The sequence below is a fragment of the Lissotriton helveticus genome, chromosome 5_1 (genome assembly GCF_964261635.1).
Source record: "Lissotriton helveticus chromosome 5_1, aLisHel1.1, whole genome shotgun sequence".
NCBI lineage: Eukaryota > Metazoa > Chordata > Amphibia > Caudata > Salamandridae > Lissotriton > Lissotriton helveticus.
The window spans coordinates 1,625,810,979-1,625,835,962 of record NC_136065.1 but is presented as its reverse complement, the minus strand read 5'-3'; the positions used below and the strand labels follow the sequence as shown (position 1 = coordinate 1,625,835,962).

General features: G+C 45.6%; 1 protein-coding gene across 3 annotated transcripts in view; it reads left to right on the top strand.

Moving 5' to 3' along the window:
- The window catches only part of NUTM1 (NUT midline carcinoma family member 1), a 380,268-nt gene that overhangs the window by 22,558 nt on the left and 332,726 nt on the right, over positions 1-24,984 (top strand). For all 3 annotated transcript variants that reach the window (XM_078644818.1, XM_078644819.1, XM_078644817.1), the window contains exons 2-3: positions 15,335-15,463; positions 16,351-16,463. In XM_078644818.1, the coding sequence (XP_078500944.1) occupies positions 15,335-15,463; positions 16,351-16,463 (242 nt within the window). The remainder of the gene's footprint in view (positions 1-15,334; positions 15,464-16,350; positions 16,464-24,984) is intronic.

The following is a 24,984-nucleotide window of genomic DNA, read 5'->3' as shown; positions in this document are numbered from 1 at the left end:
AGAAAAAGAGGCCATAGAACTAAACAAGACAAAATAACAACCCCCCCCCCAAAACCCCCACCCTGCACCCCTGCAATGGCTACAGCCTTACCCCACTAGCAGCGTGCCTGTCGCCCCAGAAACATGCCCTAAAAGAAGGGAGAAAGAAAGTGGAGGAGGAGAGAACAAACAGGCCCCCGGTCTCCCGTACCCCTGGCCAGAAGCAAACCACCCCCTATCATCAACAGGACAATATTAAACAACAGTTAGCGACATTGGGGGAGTTTCAAAGGATCGCCTGACTCCCACATTATTACAAACTACAAATCCTGCGTCGAATGAAACCCTTTCGTCACACCTAGTCAATCAAATCAACCTTGGCTACGTCGACTTATCGTACGAACCCTCTCCGCTCGGACAGCCATAGCAATAGTAAAGGTGAAATGTTTAACAAAGTCAAAGTCAATTCGTCCGGAAAGAAGCCAAGACATCTGTGCTGGAAGACCACAAGTCAAACGGCAATCGTCCGCAAAAGCAAGGTCCAAGGAGAGAAATTGCAACAATAAGGGGGGAAAGGACGATGAATCACTCCCATGGTCTCTGATAGACTTGGTAAAACGCAAAGGAACTTCTCTGTCCATCTCGGGCGGTGTCGGCATTAATCGTACTGAGCGTGTGGTAGTCACGGGCTCATTATTCGTTGCTGAAAACGCCAGATCTGGCTGCGGCACGGGGTCCCCAATCACGGGCATAATCTGTTCCGCAGGTAGCAAAACTTGCTGGAGACAAATCGAAGGGGCGGTGTCCGGTATATGACTGATAGAGTCAGCTTTGTCAATAAGTTTCTGGATGATGGCGGTGACCCTCGAGTGGAACGCCCCAATGGCAGCCATTACGGTCAGCAACGACGGCTCAGTCTCCACCCGCTCCATCCCCTCAGGCAAAACAACCGAGCAGGTTTTGAACCCCGGAGGTCGACTACTCCGGGGTAACAGGCATAGGTGGTGCCGTTGGAGACAGTGGGCGCTCTCAATATCGCAATATCAACACCGTCGCCCCCTGCGAGGGCCCGAGCCCGTCGGCCCAGGGCGGGCAGCAAAGCCTCCGGGCAGCGGACCCCCGACCACGGCAACCGGTGCAACACGCCGTTGTAGTTCGGATTCAACCGACCATCAAATCGCCATTCAAACCAGGCAGGATATGCTCCCCTTCGGGGGACCGGACACGGCCCAAGTCTCGCGGCCGATGTTGTTCACTTCCAACCCGGATGGATTCAAAATTGAGGCCCCGGCTTCAGCGCTGGGTTAGGCCGAGAATGAAACACGGCATATCTTCATTATCCAAGAAGATGGAAATCTCGGGATTGCATCTCCAGACTCAGGAAACCTTCTGCCACGTGGGAGCCCGGTGCAAATTCAGGATATTTGTCAGGATTGTCGAGTGGCTGGCGGAGGCTGGCGGAGGTCAGCGGAGCCGGGGGCTTATGCGGCCATCTTGTGTGCAAGCGTAGCTCCACCTCCTTAGGCAGGTTTTTAACAAGTTGAAAACGCATGGTCTAACAGTAGAGTTAGACAAATGTAAACTGTCCCAAAACAAAGTAGTATACCAGAGGCACACGATTAGCCACGAATGTATCAAACCCAAACAAGGCTTAGTTGATGCCATCCTCAATGCTCCCTGTTCATCCAGCAAAGAAGATGAGAGCATTCTTCGGGTTAACGGAGTACTACTCGAAATTCATAAGAAATTTTTCTGAAAAAATGTACAGTTTAAGACAATTACTAAAAAATAGAACTAAATTCTAATGGTCCCCGGAATGTCAGGACACCTTCGATACAATCAAAAAAGAAATTAGTAATGCACCCTTTCTCAAAGGGTTTGACCCCAAGGCTGAAATCTTTGTTACCACTGATGCCAGCAACAAAGGACTGGGTGCTGTGCTGGCACAGAAAGACACCTCGAACAACAAATGGGTTGTGGCCTTTGTATCCAGATCGCTCACCCCTGCTGAGGAGAAATACTCAGTGATCGAACGTGAGATGCTGGCCTGTTTATGGGCGCTCAACTACTTCAGAGCGTACATCTGGGGATATAATGAACACCTGTGCACAGACCACAAACCGTTAATCAAGATCCTTTCTGCCTCCGGACTGCAAAATGCTTCACCACGGCTGAGTAAAATGTCTATCAAATTGTTGGACTACAACTACACAGCTGAATACTGGCCTGGAATCAAAAACAAGGTGGCTGATTTCCTAAGAAGACTACCCTACCGCACAATGAGAATCTGGATACCCAAGAGGAAGCTGAAAAAGTAGCACTACTTTTCAATACAGACCTTGATGGAATCTCGGTGGAAGAATGGGATCGACACATGTCTCGAGATTCCACACTGCAAGACATATGCAAATATGTCTACACCTCCTGGCCTGAGAATGGCCACCTTCAGGATAATGCAAAAGTCTATTGGGAAATAAGAAATTAACTCAGTTTGGAAAATGGAGTGTTGTACAGGATTGGCAAAGCCATAGCCCCCTTCACACTCAGACACAAAATTCTTAACCTATGCCACATTGGTCAGAACCAGTTATTGGTGGTCTGATATTGACAAGCAGATTGAAATACAGATAAGAAACTGTGTAGAATGCTGTGATTCAGATAAAACCCTCAAGACATCCAAGGTTCCTCTCTCCCCTCTCAAACCTCCCATGATGGCATAGGAGAGATAAGGAACAGACATTGCAGGACCCATTGAAGGACACGACGGAGAGATCAAGTATATTTTAGTAGCCATGGACCACTTCTCCAAGTGGCCTGAAATAGAAATAGTCTAAGAAATAGACAGCTCCACAGTCATCTCATTCTTGGACAGGCTGTTCTTGAGTGAAGGGTTACCCAAATACGTGCTCACCGACAATCGTCCCCAATTTTCCTCTGAGGCATTTAAGTCATTCCTAGAGAGGAATTGCATCACGCACCGCACCACCTCACTCTACCATCCTGAAGGTAATGGCCTCACTGAATGCTTTAATCGTGTCTTGAAAGGACACATAGAATTGTCAAGAAATGCCAACCTCAACTGGGAGGAAGAAGTGTTCAAACTCATCTGGGCCTTCAGGATCTCCCCTTGTGCCAGCACCTGTACTGCACCTTTGTCCTTATGAGAAGCAGACAGCCCCTGAGCATAGACCTCGGTTGGATGCCAGCTTCCAAATAATTGGAATGGTCACCAGACATCATTAGAAATAACATCATCAAGGCGCAAAAATACTATAAAGAGTGGTATGTTTCCAAACATGGTGTTAAAGAACACTCCTTTAAGGTCGGCGACCTTGTCAAAGTTCGCTTGGAAAGAAAAGTCAGAAAAGGAGAAAGCAGATTCATCGTTCCTCTCCACATCAACCAACGTTATAACAAAGCGGCCAGACTTATTGATGGCAAAGTCTGGCACATGAGTAGATTGACAAGATATCATCGTGAAGCCAACGTACCTAATCAACTTCAACATAATACTTCCAGCAAAGACTTGTGGGTCGATCTTGACAGAACCAGTATGGAGCATGGTTCCATGCCCAGAAATGAGATAACGCATGATCTCCCACCCATCACTGACTCCGCTGATTGTCACACATCAGACCAGTTCGTTGATGTCAGTCCTCGCGCCCGATGCTTAATCGGAGTTGCGATGGTGACTCACACTCTGACTCTGAAGTCATGTCAGACATTCATAGTTTCAGTGGTAGGTCCGGCAGAACCTGTGATGATCCACTCTCTGACACTGAAGGTGTGCCTGACCCCCACAGGGTCATGGGTAGGTTTGGGAGAACCATCCACAAACCCAGACGTTATGACGATTTTGTTCGTGACTAATTGTGTATAGTTAAACATACATGAATACTTACAAATTTGCATTGCATTATTTTATTGTTGAACATACAAGAGAGGAAGATGTGTTGTATTGTATTATTGCAATCCACACGAGCTGCTACCAGCGCGTGAAAGTGACAACATAAGCACTCAAGCTCTTCTGCGCGAGAGTACCTATTGTCCTCCCTCCCTCCCTCCCATTGAGTCCCCAACATTCTATCGTTCCAACTGCTCCACCACCAACTGCCAGAATTGAGATTCCTCCCTGACCTACGCACTGCACTAGGTGTGGGGATGTTATGAATAAAACTTCTGAACCCTTGCTACGAGTCTGCCTCCTTTCTACAGTCGATTGTTTTCTCCGGTGGGTTTTCCAAAGTTCAATTTCCCAAACCAAGCGTCGCCAAAATAATGTTGTATAGGTTCACAACATTAAAAAATACAATTGAAGTTTGAATCAGGAGTTTATTAATAAATATAACTCCAAAGGAAAAAAAACACAAAGTCAAGAGATACTCCTGGTATGATCTCCAAGCTAGAATGGACCTGACAGCAACGCACCAAGAGAAAGAATACAGAACGTAGAATACAGAACACAGGCAGAAAACAAGCAAGTTTAAGGCAAATTAAAGGGATACAACACTCATGTTGATGTAAAGACAGGATCAGCATTATTAAAACAAGGAATATATGAAAAGAAGACATTTATTGATGACATTAAGCTGAATCTATAACAATAATATATTAATTATTTATTAAATTCCTTAATATTAGTGCAGCTCTCGTGAGCACAGTAGGTTGACCTACCCCTGGTACTTCAGTCTTGGTACCGACCTCTAACCTCATGGTGAGGTCCCAGGTTACTCCCCGGTCCCGAATACGCACGTGCATACACACTACGCACAGCAATTTCAAGTGATTTGTGTACTCTTGTCCTGATGATGACCTGATGTAAAACAGGTTGAAACGCAGTCGATAGAATTCAGTGGACCTACACCTCTGGCACTTAACACGCTCCTGTAAAGTTACTTCCCCCAGTATTCATGCTATGTATTATTTTAAGTAATACCCTCTCGCTGTTGCCTTCACTTTGTCACGTGCCTCAAATGCGCTGTTCACCTTTTCACAAGCGATATGTGTGGACTTTTATGTTGAATATACTTACTTATGAATAATTGTAATATTGCCGTCTGAATGAATTCTTATGCTTACTATTGAATACAGATCGCAATAGTCAACCCTTGGTGTTTCTTTCGCCTTTTCATGTAATTTAATTTACTTTATACAACTTACCACTATAGTACTACCTGTTGAAATGTTGTTTGCTATTGTAAAACCATCCTGATTTGTAAAGTGTCTGAAATTACGAACTAGTTCAAATGATTTAGGTATCACTGCTAATTGTCTTCTTACATTAGTCTTTTACGAACGCCCCTCTGGCGATCTTTATTTGGGCTGCTTCACATTATAAAAACGGAATAAACTATAATAGAGTACAAAAAATATGATAGTTTATTACAAAGCAAGCAAATATAGGCCATATCCACTACATAACAGCATTCTAACTCAGGCGAGTTGATTTCAGGTAGACTCTCAGAAGAGTCATTGTTCTTTCAGGAACTTCCACTTGTACTCACATACCAGTAAATGAGAAGTGGAAGGGAGCATCCTTTATCCAGTAGGAGGGGTTTGGTACCCCCCTGCACCAGATACTAAGGGCTAAATATACCAATGCTTTTTGCTGGCACTACCGCAATGCAAGGCATAGGAGAGTCTCCCTACTGCTCTGTGAGCAGTGGAAAAAGGAAAACGAAAACGATAATAACTAATGTCATTATCATTTTCGTTTTTCTTCCTGCTCGGGGGCGGGGAGGATGGCCCAGGCTGGCAAGTGCAGGGGGCAGGGGATAGGGGATGAGTGTAAACCACACCAAGTGCGCATAACGGTTTTACCAGCCAAAGAGGGCCGGTCAAACCGTCATGTGCACTTCGCATCTTCCCTACCAGGTTGCATTACACAGCCTGGTGAGGGACATGCAAAGCCACCAAGCTCCTGTCTCAGTGACGAACCATTGTACTCAGATCAATCACAATCCTTCTTGACCGCTCTGCAGCTTTCGACACCATCTCACATCGCACACTCGCAGCCAGGCTTCATGACGTGGGGATACAAGGAACCGCCCTCGACTGGATCCAATCCTTCCTCTCCGGCAGAACCTAGAGGATCAGACTCCCTCCCTTCCTCTCCAAAACCACCGACATCAATTGCGGAGTACCCCAAGGATCATCGCTCAGCACGACACTCTTCCACATACACATGGCCCCCATCACCGCCATCATCAGACTGCATGGGCTCAGCATAGTATCCTACACCGACGACACCCAGCTCATCCTCTCGCTCACAAAGAATCCCGAAGACACCAGACTCTGCTTCCACGAAGGAATGAAGGACGTTGCAGCCTGGATGAAAGACAGCTGATTGAAGCTCAAATCAGAGAAAACCGAGGTCCTCATCCTCGGACCTTGCACTTTTGCCTGGCACAACACCTGGTGCCCCCCCCCCCACCCTCGGTAAGCCACCTATCTCTACAGACCACGCATGAAACCTTGGTTTCATCCTCGACTCCTCCCTCTCCATGAATCGCCAGATCAACGCCGTCGCTTCCACCTCCTTCAACTGCCTGCGCATCCTCCGCAAGACCTTCAAGTGGATCCCCCCGTCTGCAGAAGGACGGTCACACGCGCTAATAACCAGCAGACTGGACTACGGCAACACCCTATATGCTGGAATCAACAGAACTCTTCTACACAAACTCCAAGCCAACCAGAACACCGCAGCCAGACTCGTCCTCGGGACACCACGCAACTAGTACATGACCCAACAGCTACTAGACCTCCACTGGCTCCCCGTCGAAAAGAGGGTCACCTTCAAACTCCTCATCCACACCTACAAATCCCTCAACAACATTGGACCCAAGTACCTCAACGAGAGAGTCTCCTTCCACGTACCCAAGAGGAACCTCCGCTCCTCTGACCTCTCCCTGTCAGAGGACCTCCGCATCCGCAGAAACAGAGCAGGTAGGAGAGCTTTCTCCTACATCATACCCAAGACCTGGAACGAGCTCCCTGTGAACATCAGATGCTCCCCAACCCTGCACATTTTCAGGAAGGACCTCAAGACCTGGCTTTTCAACTGATCAGGAGCTGCCCTCTCCTCCCCCAGCGCCTTGAGACCCTCGCAGGTGATTAGCGCGCTTTATAAACCCCCTGATTGATTGATGGATTGATTGATAAGGCAGTGTTGTGACTGGACAGGGGCTTCTGAAAGGCTGGGAGCTTCCTGTTGTGGCGAGGAGACAGAGCAGAGGCGGCAGCATTCAGGTAAGTGTGTTTTGTTTTTCAGTCACCTCCTACGCCCGCCCACCAACCCCCTGCCCCACCACCTGTGCTTAGTAGCGGTCGCTGCTGCCTCAAAGCAAAGTGGTGCAAAGCGGCAAAAAGGATTAACTTTACAGCACAAAAGCTGTTTAGCACAGTAAAGGTGGCCTTTTCACAGTGCCAAATCCACTTTATGGTGCTTTGTGGTAAGGGTTGTGTTTCTGGAGGCTTGTCTCTGTAAAAACCCATAGATTTTGAAGCAGAGTTTGATCTTCGAAGGTAACCTGACATAACATTGTGTAAAAAATGATTGTCTAGTAGAAGCAAGCGCAAACAATGAATTGATTTCCACCAAAACCAATGTGTTAAATGCCGTGATGCCCAGCACACCGTCTATGAAACTGACCCTTCTGTGGTTGTCTTTGCATAGGAATTTGTACTGAAAAAGATGTGTGTGCAATATACCTTCTAAACAGCACACAGTCACCTTTGCAACAGGGTGGCAGGCGGTGCATGACGCACAACAGCCTGTCTGTGCACTGGCGCATTGAATTACACCTGCAGCAGGGCAATATTAGCGAATTTGACTGAGTGCTGCTGTGTTTTCTCCTTTGTGTTATACAGCACAGCAATTTTGGGTGCACAAAATCTAAGTAAATCTGGGCCTAAGTGACTCTGGGGACCAAAGACTAGTCCTGTCTACAATTAAGACCCCCGTAGTGCCGGATTATACCCTGTGGAGGCTCTAGGCAGTTGACGTTTCCTGGCCCCTCTCGCAAATTATCTCCTAATACCCAATGCACCAGATTTTTTTTTTACAAGCGGACAGCTACCAGAAGTTGAGCTTTGAAAAGGCAAACTGTTATGTGAATCTGATGTCTCTGGTTTATTTACTTTCAGTTGTTAAAGGATACATTACATTCATATGAGCAACCGCCTTGACACCCTTGGGTTAATGTTTCGCGCTCCATAAATCTCGCTTTCATTTCATTCCATTTCATACAGTATTTTCTCTATAGTTTATTTACTTTCAGTTGTTAAAGGATACATTACATTCATATGAGCAACCGCCTTGACACCCTTGGGTTAATGTTTCGCGCTCCATAAATCTCCCTTTCATTTCATTTCATTTCATTTCATACAGTATTTTCTCTATAGAGTATTTAATGTAAAGTTTTAATTTCTTTGAGTTGATAATTTTTTTTCCATCTTTTGGAGACAATAGTTAAGAAAGCTTAATTGCAATTTTCTTTCAAGATCAAATCAATATTATTTTGATCCGTTGTCGCGGGACCTCTAAAAGGAGTGGAGCCCATAGGCCGGTGCCTACTTGGTAATCCTGCAATGAGGCTCACCAGTGGGCATGGATATACTATGTGTGCTTCAAGGCATGGCTCTGTAGGTACCATGGAAGGTTTCCTTTTCCCCCTACTCTTCAGGTTGTTCTTCTGAATTACTACAATATCCCAGCTGTGAAGCTAGAAAGCTAATGGCTAATTCCTGGGGGTCTAGATCCCGATTACATAGAGTGCTGCCCAGTTACACAGTCCAACAATATGTTTAATACTCCGACGTGATAGTCCAAACTATCAGTAACTGCTCCTCTCTGGGACACCATGTACCTCATGTCAAACCACCAATCAGTGCAACTTGCACCACCCATTGCCTCTGCCAGCGCCGGCAATGATAGTAACAACACAGCTACTAACCATCACACACCTACAAGTGTGGCAATTCAGACAATTCCAGCCCCCCCACCCCCAAAGCTATAAGAATCGCTTGGGAGGCAGGTATTAGGATTTTTTAAAATGTATATTGCCTTAATAAACATCTGTTGTTCGTCTCATCTCTAAATTGAGACAGTCAGTGCCACAGTGAGGCACACTGTCATAAGTGCCGTTGTTGACAATTTGGTGCCGGTGGTGAGCACTGGAAGTCACCGGCTCAAGTTAAGCACTGCCAAGGATCCAGACAACCCCTGTCATTGCCCTCATGTACTTCCCTCTCCAGCTCTTTGACATGTCATTGGACCCCTTGACCAGGGCTCCCAGGAGGAACGCACCCCGATGTGTGCTGTAATCTCATCAAGCAACTACTGAAGTCTCAACCACAACAGGTAAACTGGAAGCATGCAAAACATTAAGAAGCAGAATCATTGCTGATAAGGACATGGGCATCCAGTACCACCCAGTTTGTCCCTAAGTTGCCTAACTTCTATAACTCCCCTATTAGGGCTTCATATAAAAGGTTATTTGCAGTTTGGTGCGTGGGCACCAGGCAGGTGGAGGCCATCATTTCTGGCAGAAGACTGCCCGCCATGCTAAGGGATCCACCCAGGCAGGCATCTTCTGGCTTCAGTGGAGCTGCTGCTGTAGGAGTGCCATTGAAGGAAATGAACTGTTGATGACCAATGACCATGACAAACAAGGAGCTTTCTCCATGTACTGGGAGACCATTGGACGATTATCTTGCCTGTGACTCCCATCCTTTACATATTGGCTCAGGCAGTGAAATATAGTGATGGTCGACCTGCTGTAAATAGGGTGGGATGACTGTCACCATCACCCGATGACCATGTGGGGGATGGAACATCAGGTAACGGAGAGGTTTCTGATAGCAAAACCAGTACATCCCCCATCAGAAGCACAAAACTTCTTCTGGGTCTAAATAGAGTGGGAGAATGACGAGTATGGTGGGGTGGGAGATCTGCTGGTTTAACCTGACACTTCACCAAACACTAAATGACCCCCTAGATGTTTCCTAGAAAAGCCTGTGTGCCAATGCAAATTTGTTTGGAACCACTACTTTCAGATGAGATACATTTCACAACTAATTGCACAAAGCCAAGGAAAACCTTTTGATATGAAAAGAATCAGAGCACATCTGCGCATACATGTTTACATTTATTTACAGTTTGCTCAGCTGGATTTCTGCAACTCAGTAACCACACCTGTTCCTCTGAACATTCCTCACTCCTTTTGCCTCTGATCAACTAACTTGTCCCATATTCACTCTCTTACCTTCCCAAGCACTCACTTATCCACTCTCTCACCATGCATGCACTCCCAAACCTTCATCCATTGTCCCACTTTCACTAAGGACCCACCCCATCTTCACTTTCACCATTTGTAAAAGGAAAAGGCAAAACAGGGCTTACTATTACCCATTAACTCCATCTTTTCTAATTGGTAACCTGTCCTTCCATGCTACCATATGGTCCTTCTTTTCAACATTTCAGTTATATTGATAATTAAAGTAGACATAACAAAATTAAAGACCCATTTCAGAAAAAAAACATGTGTAATGTGGTCGGATATCTACATTTTGATTTGGTTTCCCAAAGTTTTGTTCATATTGGGGACTAGGCTTGCTGGCATCTTGCATCTCTGCGCTGGGAGGCTACTAAACACATCCCAGTGCTTTTGGGGAGACCCCCAAAACATAAATAATAGGCTACCTCAATTGTGATATTAGATTTTTAGGTACATTCCTGGTACAAATGCATACAGACTGCACCAGTGGGATAAAAGTAAGATATTGGGAGCGTGGTCAAGATGCTAGCAAAGTAGTAAGCACTCTCTGCCACCTCAGCTTCGGCCTCAGTACCCAGTTTGGTCAGAGACGCTTCCACCCCAAAAATTAGATTCAGGCCTCTTCTCCACATTGAGGCACCTGGGCATAAGGTGGGGTGGGTTTTTTGTAGTGGGTGGCAGGGGTAGTCATCTGAACTCCTCTCTGGATTGGAAGAGGAGCGTAATTGCCGACAAGACAAACAAAAAAAGGCCCCAGGATGGCAATTGCCATGCTTGGTGTCTGAACCAGGGCATTCGGCATTGCCAGGCAGAACCCCGACTTCCAAATTCAGGGCAGAAGAGAGGGTGCTGGAGGAGCAAGGCCCTAGGGCTGTTGTAAGGCCCCTCGAATCAGAGACCGAGCGAGCAGGCCGCAACTAGACATGCATCGGCTGGAGCCCACAAGGCAACAGAGAAGAGAAGACAGTTGTGATGGGCCCTGCGCGGGAGCGTCTATGGGTGGGATCTTTAGGCCTAGCTGTCCATGAATCGCTACAGGTGGGAGATGTTTAGGCCAGTGGTTCCCAACCTGTGGTTCAGGCACCCCTGTGGGTCCATGAAGCCTCCTCAAGGGGCCCACAACTACTTAGAGTTAAATAATATTAACCGATGAATAAAGTGTATATAAATAAAGAAGCTAAATGTACAGTTTAACATTTTAAAACGTAGTGTAAATGTGAAAGAAAATGAAATTGGAGGTAAAAAATGTAATTAGTATCCTCAGATTGATTTGTGGGAGCAGTGCAGGTGCATTAAACAGAAAACAGTATGGACGGTGAGTGGCTTCAATTGAATTTAGAATAACTCCACCCTTTCTATTAAGTTTTTAAAAACATTTATTTATATGTGTTTTGTGAATTAAGTAAAATGCGTTTTCATTTTTGTATTTGTTTGATTAATGCTTTTTTCTGCATTTTTTGTGCATTGTTTTGCTGTTCATGTAATCGACAATGCTCAGGCCTCGGTCCCCTGCTTTCAGTAATGAGTCAGTGGGGGGTCCTCATATTGCAGTAATGTTTCGGTGGGGGTCCCTGGATTCCAGTAATGATTAAGTGTGGATCCCCAGAAGTCAAAAGGTTAAGAACCACTGGTTTAGGGAGTTCTCTCTGGGATCTTTCAGTGCGGTTAGAGTTGTGCCCTGGGTAGGGGCTGGAGCACCCCATAGCAGAAGTTAAACGATGCACGGGGCCCCATTTCTAGCGACCCTCTAAGTTGGGAGAACACTCCTTCAGTAAGACAGAGAGCCATGTGGGATGTAATGGCATACAAGGCACAACTGGAAGAAGACCCTAAGCCCAGCACAAGGAAGTGGCTTGGACAGCGATGTGGCTCTATGAAGCGCAAGCGGGAATGGCAGGGACGGCGTGCACCATGGAGCCTGAGCAGATCTAAAAAGGTTAAAACCCGAATGGAGATAAATTGGACTAAACTGGTTGACAGGTGGACAACCTTTAAGGAAAGAATTGTCTGACCACCTTGAGATGTCAGAGGGACGATTGGCATCTGCTGAGTGATCAGATAATGTGATGCTCAGACTGTGCACTGCTTCAGAGACCCAATCTGCCGCTGACTCGGCATCTGGAGAAGTGAGCTGATTACAGCACAGCCTAGGATCAGGGAGGAAGAGGAAGACCTGGGCCCATTTGGTGTTCCAGCTCTGAACATAGGGAGAGCAGAAGGAAGAGGAGGAGCCCCAATGGGGGTGCCCTTGGAGCCCTTTGGGGTGGTCAGAGTTAGTCTGGAGTGACCAGTTCAAGTAGCAGGATTGCAAGAGTGTTTTTTCAACTCGACCATGTGCGTTAAAACAGGGAAATGGAGTGGTCACTCTTGGCAAAAATGCTGCAGGGTGTTGCGCTCAGTCTCTTGCGGGCATTATTGCAGAGAGTCGCCACTCCATTTTTCAACCACGGTGGAAAGCAGGATCATTAAAATTAATCTACCCGACTCTTCCATTTCCTTGTTTTAACTCACATGGTCGAGTTGACAACACTCTTGCACTCCTACACTTTCCAAGACCCCTTACATCCACCTCACCATATGGCAAGGAATAAAAGTTCTCCGCCAAAGAGCCCCTGCATAGGGTGCCTGTCTGGTATTGCAGCGCCGACCCGACGAGGAGCATGCCTGATGATGAAGCATGACACCCAGCTGGCTGGGTGTGTGAGGGCCCTCATTCCGAAAGGAAGGACTTCCCTGTCCCTCCTTTCCTAGACACAATTTTTCTCTAGTTTGGTATCTCGCCTGTCCCATTCCCTGCCTCCATTTCCCCTACAAATATGAACTGCATACTCATCTTTTTGTAAGTTTAATCAGGGCATGTATGCTGGACCTTTCTCAAAAGCCCTTAGTCCCTCTTCTTCGTTGATCTTGCCGAGATTCCAAGGGTATGTGTCGAGCGCCTTCCAGGAGCAGAGCTCTCATCTGGTTTTACAGTGCTGGTACATTTACTTTGCATCTGCTGTTTGAATACACATGTTGGAACCACTGACACCAAGGGGCATATTATCAAGAAACAATGTTAAAATTATCGCCGCTTTAGCGGCAGGAACTGCCACTAAAGCAGCGGTAATGGGCTCGATAATATGCCTTGTGAATTCCCATAGAAGCCCTTGCTCTGGTGTGAATATGGGCTTCTATTGGAATTCTCAAGGGCATATTATCAAGCCCATTATCGCCGCTTTAGCGGCAGTTTCCTGCCGCTAAAGCGGCGATAATTTTAACATTGTTTCTTGATAATATGCCCCCAAATGCGTAAAGCTGTAAAGAAGTCCAATCGCCTCCCTTCAATTAATATCCAGCATGGAATGCTTGTCTGTGTCGAGCACGACCAATGAGAGCAGCCCTTGTGTTCGTCACTAGTAGAGAAGGAAAATAAGGGGATTGTGAGGAGTGAGGAATGAGGAGCGAGGGTTGTAGGATACGGAGTGAGCGAGGACGGACGAGGGACGAAGATGTCCTAAATTGAACAGCAGGGCGTCCATGGTACAGGCCTATCAGCCTTGAGTGTTGGCAGCAGAGATCGTGTAAGTTAATGGGGGGAGGCTTGGATCCTGCGGTCAAGAAGGATGGTCAAGTCTCTTATTTCTGGATGAGCAGAGATTGAGAATGTCAAAGCCACCGCGCTGTTAGGGCCCCTGGAACTGCACTCCCTCTTGCCCAGAACAGCATCCACTCTCTACCTACATCCTGGTGGCAGACAACACCAACGAGAAGGGTCTGACACTCCTTACCGGATCAAACAGACATTTACATTACCAGGAGACTGAGGCCGGTTGGTGGTGCCGTTCCATGGGGCCACACACTAGTTAGTGGGCCTGCCCCATTGCTTTCCAGTACATCCTGGTACATGAAGGCTTTACTCACTGCAATCATGATACTAGCGGTAGTGTTCAGGGCAGTGTGGCCTGTTAGTGAGGAGTTCGCATTGCTCTTCTTCTCACCATTAACTTACAAATACTTCAGACATTCCAAGCATGCTGTCATATCTTCTTCCCTGGGAGTTTATATTCTCCTATAATAAATGGAGAAAACTCCTATGATCGCCCACAATCATTGTATTAGTGATGGCCCACATGTAGTATACCCTCAGTTATATTCAAACTATAGGGACTTGATGTCTTATAAGTATTCAGTGTGCGCTGGGATATTAAGTGTCTGTTTCCTTCTATCTTATCTAGTGTTTGAGGGTTGTTCACCTACAATAAATACCTAGATGGAGGCATTAATCTTTTAGGCTAAACTCAGACAACCATTATATCTTATTGAGAACACATCCATTTCGACTCTGCATACCTTCTGGCGGGGGCACTTTATATACGGTAAATTCATTACGTGCGACGCACATTCAAGAGGTTTTTGAAAAAGATGTCCATTTCTTATAGTTTCTTTCCCAGCATCTGTTACATACAAAAGAGGGTGGGAAAACACAAAAGGACCGCTTGAAACTACTTATACTCACTACTTCTCAATTTCCCTCCAGCTCTTTCAAATGACACTTGCAGGAGGGAAATATTTGGCTGGAATATTTCGCCCTTTCCTAACTGGGTGATGTCGTCATTAACATGCCTTCATGGTGTCATGTGCTTAGTTTCTGTGTTTTGTTTGGCCACACTTCTAGTGTTATTGTTGTGTTCAAATTTCATGGAAGCTTTTGATCTTCTATGACTGTGTTGGGTATATACACGTGTGGCAAGCCTTGAAGGAGTTCAATACAAGAGGTGTATAACTTTTTATGGGGACGGTAGTCTTGCTCCATATATGCTAACTAATGCAACACATCATGCTTCCTCATGCCGTTCCTTCCTAGGTGTTCTTTCTTAGGGTCAAGCTTCATTTAGCGTCTTAATCATGCAGTTTCATTCCTAGGTGTACTTTCTTAGGGTCAAGCTTCACTTGGCGTCCTAATCATGCAGTTTCCTTCCTAGGTGTACTTTCTTAGGGTCAAGCTTCATTTAGCGTCCCATCCCGTTTCACTCTCCGCTAGCGCATGCCTCCTCATGCCGCAAACTTATACTTTGCTCTTTTCGTTCTATCCCTAGACCTGTCTTGCGCTCGTTAGCCCGCCTGAAGCCTGAGATGAAGATTGAGGAGGGAATTCCACGGGCTATGCAGGAGTGGGAGAGGGTCAGCAACTTCGACCGAATGGTCTTCTTCGAAATGGCAGAAAAGTGAGTCCCTTCCTGTCCGTCACCTCAGTTAATGCACAGATCAGTCTGTCTCACACAAGCTTCAATTAAATCCCCACCTCATCCATCTCTGTCCCATAAAGAAAAATATTTGTTGTGTCACCAAATACATGGAGCAGAGCTGCACATTCTGCGTTCCAGTACAGCCAGTCTGCCCAGTAAGCATGATCAGCATAGTCCCCTTTGTAAAAGTGAACAACCTCCACATTTTCAGAGGCATGAGATCCCTATAGTTTCATAGCCTAGGCCCTGTGGGAGGATGAACTGTCTCTCTTGGGAAACCATAGAAAATATTGCTAGAAAGGCTTCATAAGGAGAGCCGAGGAGACTGGGGGGAGGGAGTGACAAGGAAAATAGAGACAACTTGACCAGAGGGGGATTAGCAAAGAAGAAGCTAACCAGGCTGCTTTTTTGCCAGAAAAGCGTAGTTGTTGCAGTTTAAATCTGGCAAATATCGCCGCTGATACAGTAGTCGAAGGCTATTTCATGTAACAAAGTCCCTTCCCTCTAATGATCGATGTAGGATAATACGAACGTCACACATACATGTGTACACTTTAATATCAACAAGTCATAACTGAAGCTACAGAGAACTTCCTCACTGTCCTCATTTGGGCAGCAACACCTCTTTGAGTTGTCTAGTTGCATGTGATAGCGTTGGACTCATCACTTCAGCTCTTCAGAGTGAGTAGCAGACAGTGCATTCAGTCTGAATAGGTATGGAGAATTCTAACACAAGGCAGTCGAACAGGGGTCAAGAGGATGCTCAGACCGTGAGCCCACTGATCGAGCATGTGGTGTTATAATTGAGCCTATCAAGAGATTCTTCTACTGTTAAACTTTATTTTGTTTGCGCCCTCAATGTTCAGGTTTATGGAGTTTGAGGAAGAGGAGTTGCAGATGCAGAAGGCTCAGCTCAGCACCGTTGGCCAGAACCAGCAGATAGAAGTTGCAGCCCCCATTGATGCCAACAAACAGCAAGGTAGGATCCAGCCCAACTGAAGCTGTGGTGTGGATTGTGGAACCTAAAGCAATGAAAGAAACACAGGCCTGGGGTTACATGTGACTTGTAATCCCTGGACCCCAATCTTTTCCCATATCACTGGCATTTGTGCACTTCTGTAGAGTTTATTGCATTCACAATGGCATATCTTAGTCTGTGAGACTGGGGGTGGCAGCTTGAGGTTTCCCAGCAAGCACCACGGTGCACCGGACTACAAATATGGTGCAAGAAGTGATGGCAGTGAAGGTATTGGAAGCATAGGGGTTTGGGGCCATCAAGTACTACCAAGCAGGAGCAAAGTAAACAAGATGCTTATAGCCCTTCAGATCTATCCAAGCACTGTGGTCTCTTTGTATTATATGAGTGGTAAAGCTGGAAATAAATAGATTGGTGACTTCAACACATCACTTGGAGGTTAAAGACTCCAGTACCAACGAGATGTCCCACGAAGGTGCATTTCTGATACAGTGATATACGAGTCACAGGTTTCAATGTTAGTAAGTTTGATGAGCTGCCCAGTGGTATGAAGAATTCGTGGAAAAAGTCATGGTTTGGGCTGAGATGATCAGCTTATTATGGATTTCCCTAATGCCAGCCAGCCATGAATTAGCGAGGTGTGCCGTAACAAGGTCAGGACTAATTATTAGATACCTAGATGGGAAAAGTTTTCTGAGGGAGCCATTGCAGTAGTGATGTAATATTAAAAGAGGGCCTGGGAAACCATCAATGAGCTGTGACTTGCCGACGTTTAATGGGCGCTGAGAGAATATGAAGGTCTTGGCTACTTAATGACAAATTCATAAGCTGTGCAGATAGATGAAACTTGTATGTAAGCAATGATTATTGACGTCAAAATTCAGTTTGATGGTGCTTCTTAAGATATGATGGGGCTGAGAAAGTGGGGTAAGAATGAGTGGGTGGAGGGCAGGACTGCAGGTTATTACCAGTTTGAATTTGTTAGGACTGCTTGTTGCACTGGAGCACACTGATGTACAATAATAGCCCTGAATTTTTATTCTAAACAAATTAGTAATGTAAACTTTGTTGCTTCTATGCATGAAATCGATAATAAGTAAAAGACAAGCATTTGTAAAAACCAAGCTGTCTTTGTAGCTGAGCCAGTGATTGTTGTCTTGGAATTTTTTGTGGGAAAATATAAAAAAAAAAATCTGAGATGGACATCTGATTGCGCACATGCACGCTGATGCACTGACAGCTGTTTTGTAATGCTCTTTTTATTTAAAGGATAATAAAAATGTTAACACTATTACTGCCTGTGGGTCCAAAAACATAAGTGGTCTTCTTTGAATTTTAAAAAACTTTTCCAAAAAACATTAAAAGATGGCTGCATGTGCTTACACATGCAGCGAGGGTTGACATTCAAAATGAACAGTGATGGTGTGATGGGAAGGACTAAGGGGTAAGGAACAGGTGTGGTTAGGAATTTAGGTGGCAGTGGCTGTTCATGAACGGGTTGGGTTAAGCAGGTTTGCAATCTGTACTCACTTTTACCTACACTTGGAATACATATAAATTCACACCGACCGGAGGAAGCACAGCTCAGTCTTCATTGGAGGACACAACTAAGGGGTGACAATAAACTGATGTGCCAATTACTTTTCGGTGAAGAAAGTAAGGCATATCTAGTTCATTTAAATGTTTTACGTTCAGACGGATATATGGGTTGGGGAAAGCACATGGTTTCCTTCAGTGTGAGCTTTGTCATGTTACATAATGAAGCAGCACACCAGCAACAATAAATCTAGATTTGCAATGGTGCAAACAATTAAGCTAATTCAGTTTACTTCAGTAAAAATGCCTTTCCAAAATGTAAGGTACAAAAGGCACAAAAGGCGGGTTTCTAATTATGAATGCCTGCATCAAGACGAACCATCAGTCCTTTATTCCTGTTCCTCCAAGTTTGTAGTCATACAAAAATATATGAATTTGCTGTATGTCTTCAATATCCATGAACATAGGAACTGAGCTGTTTAGAATTAGAAGAACGTTAATTGTGCCTTTTTTCTATTTTTTAAGTTGAGTTTGTAAGACCTCTTGTATATACTTTAGTATGTACTTCTTTGTTGTCTTAAAGCTCGCCCACTGCTTTTCATTTGTTTGTTTCAGTGACCTCAAAAATCCTTGCTGGCTAGGGGTCAATCCTTTTTCTTTGTCCCTCCTTTTCCTCCGTTGTTCACTCTACAAAGCAGCGCCCAGTACTTGTACCCTTCCACTTGTCTCATTGTAGCATCCGTTTAGGGACTACTTTTACCTTTCTCTAAGAACATTTGACCAGAGCGCTTGATGCTTTCAGTTGCTTTGAGCTCGAACTTCTGTTTATTTAAACTGGGCTGTAATTCTTGTTATCACCTCAGATCTGCTGGGGCATTCTCCCTGTGTGCCTTCAGAGGTACTCCCCATGTCGATCCTCTCCTTCCCCTGACCCTGCTTTTCCCATTTTCTTAGTAAACCCTGGTGATTCTTATCGTCACCAGCTCACTGTCCCTTTAACTCTGCGTGGTGTCCCCCTTGTCCACTCCTCTGTTTGGCTGGTGCCTGCACCTTTAAATCTTGACTTCAGTGCTGCTGCATTGTGACATAACATCCTCTTTCACCTCAATGTCTTGCTGTCAGAGTGATCACATATCAGGCATTGTAGTGCGGCAGATGTGCTGGTGAAAAGTTCCCATTCCTTACAGGGTGCCGCAATCTCCTCATCTTCCCAGGCTTTAGTATGTGCCCTATTTAGATTCCTCATATGAAAGAGTCTGCCCTGAAGTTTCTATTAGGATCAGTAGTCCAGCTTCCTTCAGAGATTCTGTCTCGTAGTTGCTTTACTTGAATTTGCAATACTTCCCTCTATTTGTGCATTGTATAGGCTGGCTTGTGTCACTCACATTACATGTTTTTAACTGTTAGGATAGCAGAATTCGGGCTAGGGCTACCTTTAGTTTAGTTATATAGTAGTGCTTTGGGGAGCGGATTATTATAACATCAAACTTTTGTATTGACTTGCCGTGCTTTACAGGACACGCTAAACCTCAAATCCCCATTATTTTTTTGACCAGTCCTGTTACCAACAAATTATATTTGGGTGTGATGTCAAACAAGGCAGTCTCACAGTTGCTCTTGAAGTAAGTAAGAGCTGTAATAGGCTCATGTCACTGTGCAATAATAGGGGTGACGCTGTTAGGTAAGGCACTCTAGGGCTCCCATATAGAGTGAACTAAGTGGGTTTATCAGGTGCGCGCTCTGCCTTTAGAATAGATAGGGTACTGAGTTGAACCCAAACTGCTATCTGTTGTTTATCATTTATTGGCTTATTTGTACTAAGTAAAACCAGAAAACCTGGACGCATTGTGGCTCCCTCGCTTAAATTGTGTTATCAGGCAAATTTATTATTTCACTAAGACTCTTTATTTCTTCATTATCACATATGAAAAAACTTCCAGATATGTGAGTTCAAACTACTAGTTGTACAAAAGTAATACTTTTAATAAGTACTTCCCAATGCACTGCTATAATGCTTCCATGTTAAAGAACAGTAGATATTGTAGCGTACAGAATAATGTGCTGCATGGCTGAATACTTATAAGGTCTCAAAGCAAGACCTATTGTCTATGCCAATGCCTATTTTAAAAGCAATGCGTTGCAGTACTCTAAGATTTTGCCCATTTTTTGTATATTTAAATAAAAAACTCCACATTGGCCCAAGAATCACTGGCACTGTACTGGATCTATTTGTATGCACATATCCATATTATGCACAAGTGAAATGTAGTTGTTCACCATTAGGGACACCAATGACTGAAGTGGGTTGTCATTTTGCCCCTTGCTGTAGTGGGTGGGACCAAAAGTAAATGACACTAAAACTGACCAATCGACAAAGAGGACTGACTGGAAACCCCTGTATGTTATGTATATGTATGTATTTGTTAAGGTTCTTTTTAAAATACAAAAGGACTTGGTTAACTCTAGACCTAAAGATTGGTGAATTAATGCACCTGCTGTAAAAATGCCTGCCTAACCTGAAGGGTATTTTAGGTTGAATATGTGTTTCAGCATAATCTGCAAGCAGAAGTGATATGCAGTTTCTGTGGGGGAAGGGGAGGAGAGAGAGAGGCTAGGTTGACCTTAACACCCTATCCCTTGAATGGAGACAGATTGTCTCCCAATTTGGGAAGTGGGGCCCTCACACACCTGGCTGGGTATCATGCTTTATTATAGGGCATGCTCCTCGTCAGGCCGGTGCTGCAATGCCTGACAGGCACCCTATTAGGGTCTCTTTAATGGAGATCTTTTTATCCCAAGCTGTTATGTGTAGTACAGGTATAAGGCCTTGTGGTGTAGATGTGAATGGAATGTGTGAATGGGAGAGTAGCAGGTGATGTCCAAAGGCTTCATACCGTTTAAAGTGGAGACCAGGAGTTTCTTGGCTGTCTGTGCTGTCTGAAGGATGGCATCCATCGATCGAGTGACAGGCCGGCCTAGTGCTCCTACTCCCAGGACTAGTGAGAAGGAGTTATCCAGTATTGGGGTATCTTTCATAGATTCACGTGCCTGAATCATTCCCCGTCGCCGAGGCAGGAGTCCCACGGTAATAATATATACAAAAGCAGTGCCTTAGAAAATATTTGTAGTAGGCTGACAAGACTACAGGCCCCAAAAGGCCCAAAACTTAGCGGCCTATCTACCTCATTATATGAAAAGAACTGAAAGTAGTTCCAACCAATCAGCTGTCAGCACTCTCTAGAACCTTCCCAGCAGAGGCAGTTCTCCTCAGATTTTCACCGCACGTCGTGTGGAAGGGAGTCTTCCTGAGTGCCTACTCAGTTTTCTACTTTTCTCTTCAGAATGTCTGAGAAGAAAGCCCTTTTCAAAGCCTGCAGGACCTGTGATAAAAAGAGGGTCCATGTAGATGATCAGCATAAAGACTGCATCTACTGTCTGCATCCCAATCACATTGTGAAGGATTGCAGGATTTGTCGCACCTTCCCTGCCAAGACCATCAGGGACAGGGAGGCAAGGGTTCTTCTATGGCTCAAATCATCTTCTACATAGGATGAGGACAGAGCTTCTACTTCCAGCAAAAGAGCTAGATCCAGAGACAGCTCTTCTCCTAGGAGGAAAAAACATCACAAATCCTCTCATAGAACTTCAGAACCCACAAGGAGGTCATCGTCTCCTCCTCTTGAATCTCCTTCTTCTCCGCCTTCAGGATCTTCAGCGTCTAAAACAGTGAGTAGAGCCCAGGCTAAAACTGTTTCACTGGTGTCTTCTCACACAGTCTCTGTGACTTCTACCACCTCAAGCTCTTCTGCTACAGTGTCTACTTCTGCTATTACTTCACTTATTGTGTCAGCCAAGGTTTCCTCGAAGACATCTTCTGGGGCTAAGGACATTTCTTCAATTTTATCAAAATCATCGTCGACGACCATTCCATCGATGACAGTTCCATCGTCGACGAAGTCATCGTCGACGAAAGCCCCATCGACGTCTAAGTCATCGTCGACAAAGAGCCCATCGTCGACGAAGATCTTGTTGACGGAGAGCCCGTCGACGAATGGATCATCAAAGAGGAGCCCGTCGACGACCGCCTGATTGTCGACCGCTCCGTCGACGACCGCCCTGTCGACGACAGCCCCGTCACCGAAGAATCCATCGACGACAGCCCCGTCGACGGGACCGCTGTCGACGACGATCCCATCGACGACGAGTCAGTCGACGACGAGCTCGTCGACGGCAATTCCATCAATGAGCCATAAATCATCAAAGAGTCCAGTTGTTACCAAGAATCCACCTGCAAGAGCCTGGCCTCCTCTACCGCAAGTGTCTCATGCCTCACCTATGGCATAAACTCACTTCCAGTTGAAGACCTATCATAGACAGGACTACTCTAATATTTCCCCACTACTACCATCGCACATTTTGGAAACATGTGTACAGGAGGAGGAATCGGATGAGGATGATGGAGACGAAGAAGGTCCCTTTGGAATTGCACGCCATCCATCAGAATTATGAATAAAATGTCAGGAAGAGGATGAAGAAGAGGATATGCAGGAGCATTTCTATCAGGAGGATTTGTCTACACCTTTCTATAGCCAACCATACAGAGCTCCACGTTCGGAGGAGACAAGTCATCTCCCTCCTTCTTTGATTCAGGACTTACAGTCCATGTTGGCAGACTATCGCCAAAGGTTCCCGCCTACACCGTCCACCACGCCAGCGGATGTACCCATGCCTCCAACACCGCAGGCTCCAGTGTCGCCAAGACACACTGTGGACCCCACACCACAAGAGGATCAGGATACTTCCTCTTTGGATGAAGATGGAAGAGAGGAAGGCGAGCTGCCTAATGACAACGCACCTGCAGATCCGTGGGATGAATAAATAATCCCCATGCCTTCACCTCCTTTGCCGCAACCCTCTGATTCTCCACCGGAGGACATTGGCGGCTTTCACAATATCATGCAAAGGGCTGCTACAAGATTTGAACTGCCAGTTACTATTGAGCAGTCGGACTGCTTTTTACACGACTTCAAAGAGGGGTATAGGAAGATCACCAGGGCTATACCCATTATAGATTTCATTTGGAAGGAAGGTCTTAAGATTATGAAGACGCCCCCTTCTATACCTGCAGTCCTTCCTCGTATTGAGAAGAAGTATAGAGCACTGCCAGAAACTCCATCTTGTCTGGTGGGCCAACCACGTCCCGACTCTGTAATATCCCAAGCTGCTCAACAGAGGTCCAAAAATCCATCCACTCCAATCTCAACGCCACCGGACAAAGAGGGCAGGAGATTGGACTTAATAGGAAAAAAGTTCTCCACCAATGCTGCATCTTCCATCAAGGCAGCGAATTCTCTTGCAATTCTTTCCCGCTATGACCGACAGATGTGGTCGGATTTGTCGGAATTCATAGATTTGATACCGGAAGATCGTCAGCAGGAAGCACGTAAGATAGTGCTTGAAGGAGAGAGGGCGGCATCAGAGATAACAGACTGCGCCCTAGACATCGAAAACACTAACTTTCGACAGTTAGTGGGTGGTGCGGTCCTCAGACGCCAGTGCTGGCTCAGAGCAACCTCCTTCAGACCGGAAGTGCAAACAAAGATCCTTGATATGGCTTACGACGGGGACTCGCTCTTCAGTAAGCACATAGATGACGCCTTACTTACCATCAAGACGGATACAGACACCGCAAAATCACTTGGTACCCTGCAATATGAGAGAGGCTTTTTTAGTGGAGCAAGGGGTTGTGGTTTTTCTTCCAGGGGAAATTACCACAATCAGCAGAACAGACAATATCACTCTCAGTACAAATAGCCGTATTACCAATCTTCATACAGGCAATCTACTTCCAGCAATGTCTCTCGTCAGGGAGAAAGACGAAGATCAAATAATCAAGGCCGGAATTCCAACAAACGTCAATGAGCTATGCCGGACGCCAGTCCAACATCCTCCCCTACCTGTGGGCGCGAAGATCTCCGCCTTTTACCAACAATGGCGGAACATCACATCGGATCAGTGGGTCCTCGACCTAGTGGAAAAAGGACACACTCTGGAGTTCTTAAAGAAACCGCCTACGACCCCCCCCAAGTGCCCCCTCCCCCTCGTCTTCACTTACTGTTCAAAGAAGCCTTAAACATGTTTCGCAAGAATGCGATAGAGAAGGTTCCCATCTCGCAAAAAGGAAAAGGTTTCTACTCTCGCTTCTTCCTCATAAAGAAAAAGTCGGGAGAGTGGCGCCCGATTCTGGATTAGCGCAAACTAAACAAATTCTTGAAGAAACAAAGTTTTCGCATGGTGACGTTGGCAGATGTGCTCAATTGTCTCAACGAAGGGGATTTTATGGCTTCTCTGGACTTGGAAGACGCTTACTTCCATATCCCTATACACCCCGAACATCGCAAATACCTGCGGTTCACGGTGGCTAGTGTCCATTTTCAATTCAAGGTGCTCCCATTCGGGCTGAAATTGGCACCAAGAATATTTACAAAATGTTTAGCCCCAGTTTCTGCAGCACTGAGGTCTCAGGTAATACAAGTCTTCCCATACCTCGACGACTGGCTGCTCAAAGGACCATCAAAACAGGCTACAAGACAAGCGGTCAGAAGCTCCCTTCGTCTATTTTCAAACCTAGGGCTCACTCTCAATGCAAAGAAGTCACAATTGCAACCCCTCCAAGTGTTAACCTTTCTGGGAGCTTCACTGGACACCCAACAGTGCAAGGCGTTCTTGTCTCAGGAACGACAGAACAAACTTCAAAAACTGGCAAGACTAATCTCAACAAAAAAGTCACTTTCTGTCCGAACATATGTGTCTTTTCTAGGGATGTGCTCTTCAGAGATCAGTCTAGTCCCATTAGCAAGACTCAGGATGAGGCCGCTCCAAGAAGAATTGCACCAACAATGGCAACAAATAGGAGGGTCTTTCGATGATCACATAAAAGTGACATCCAGAATTAGGCAAGCTCTTCAATGGTGGTCAAGAGTAAACA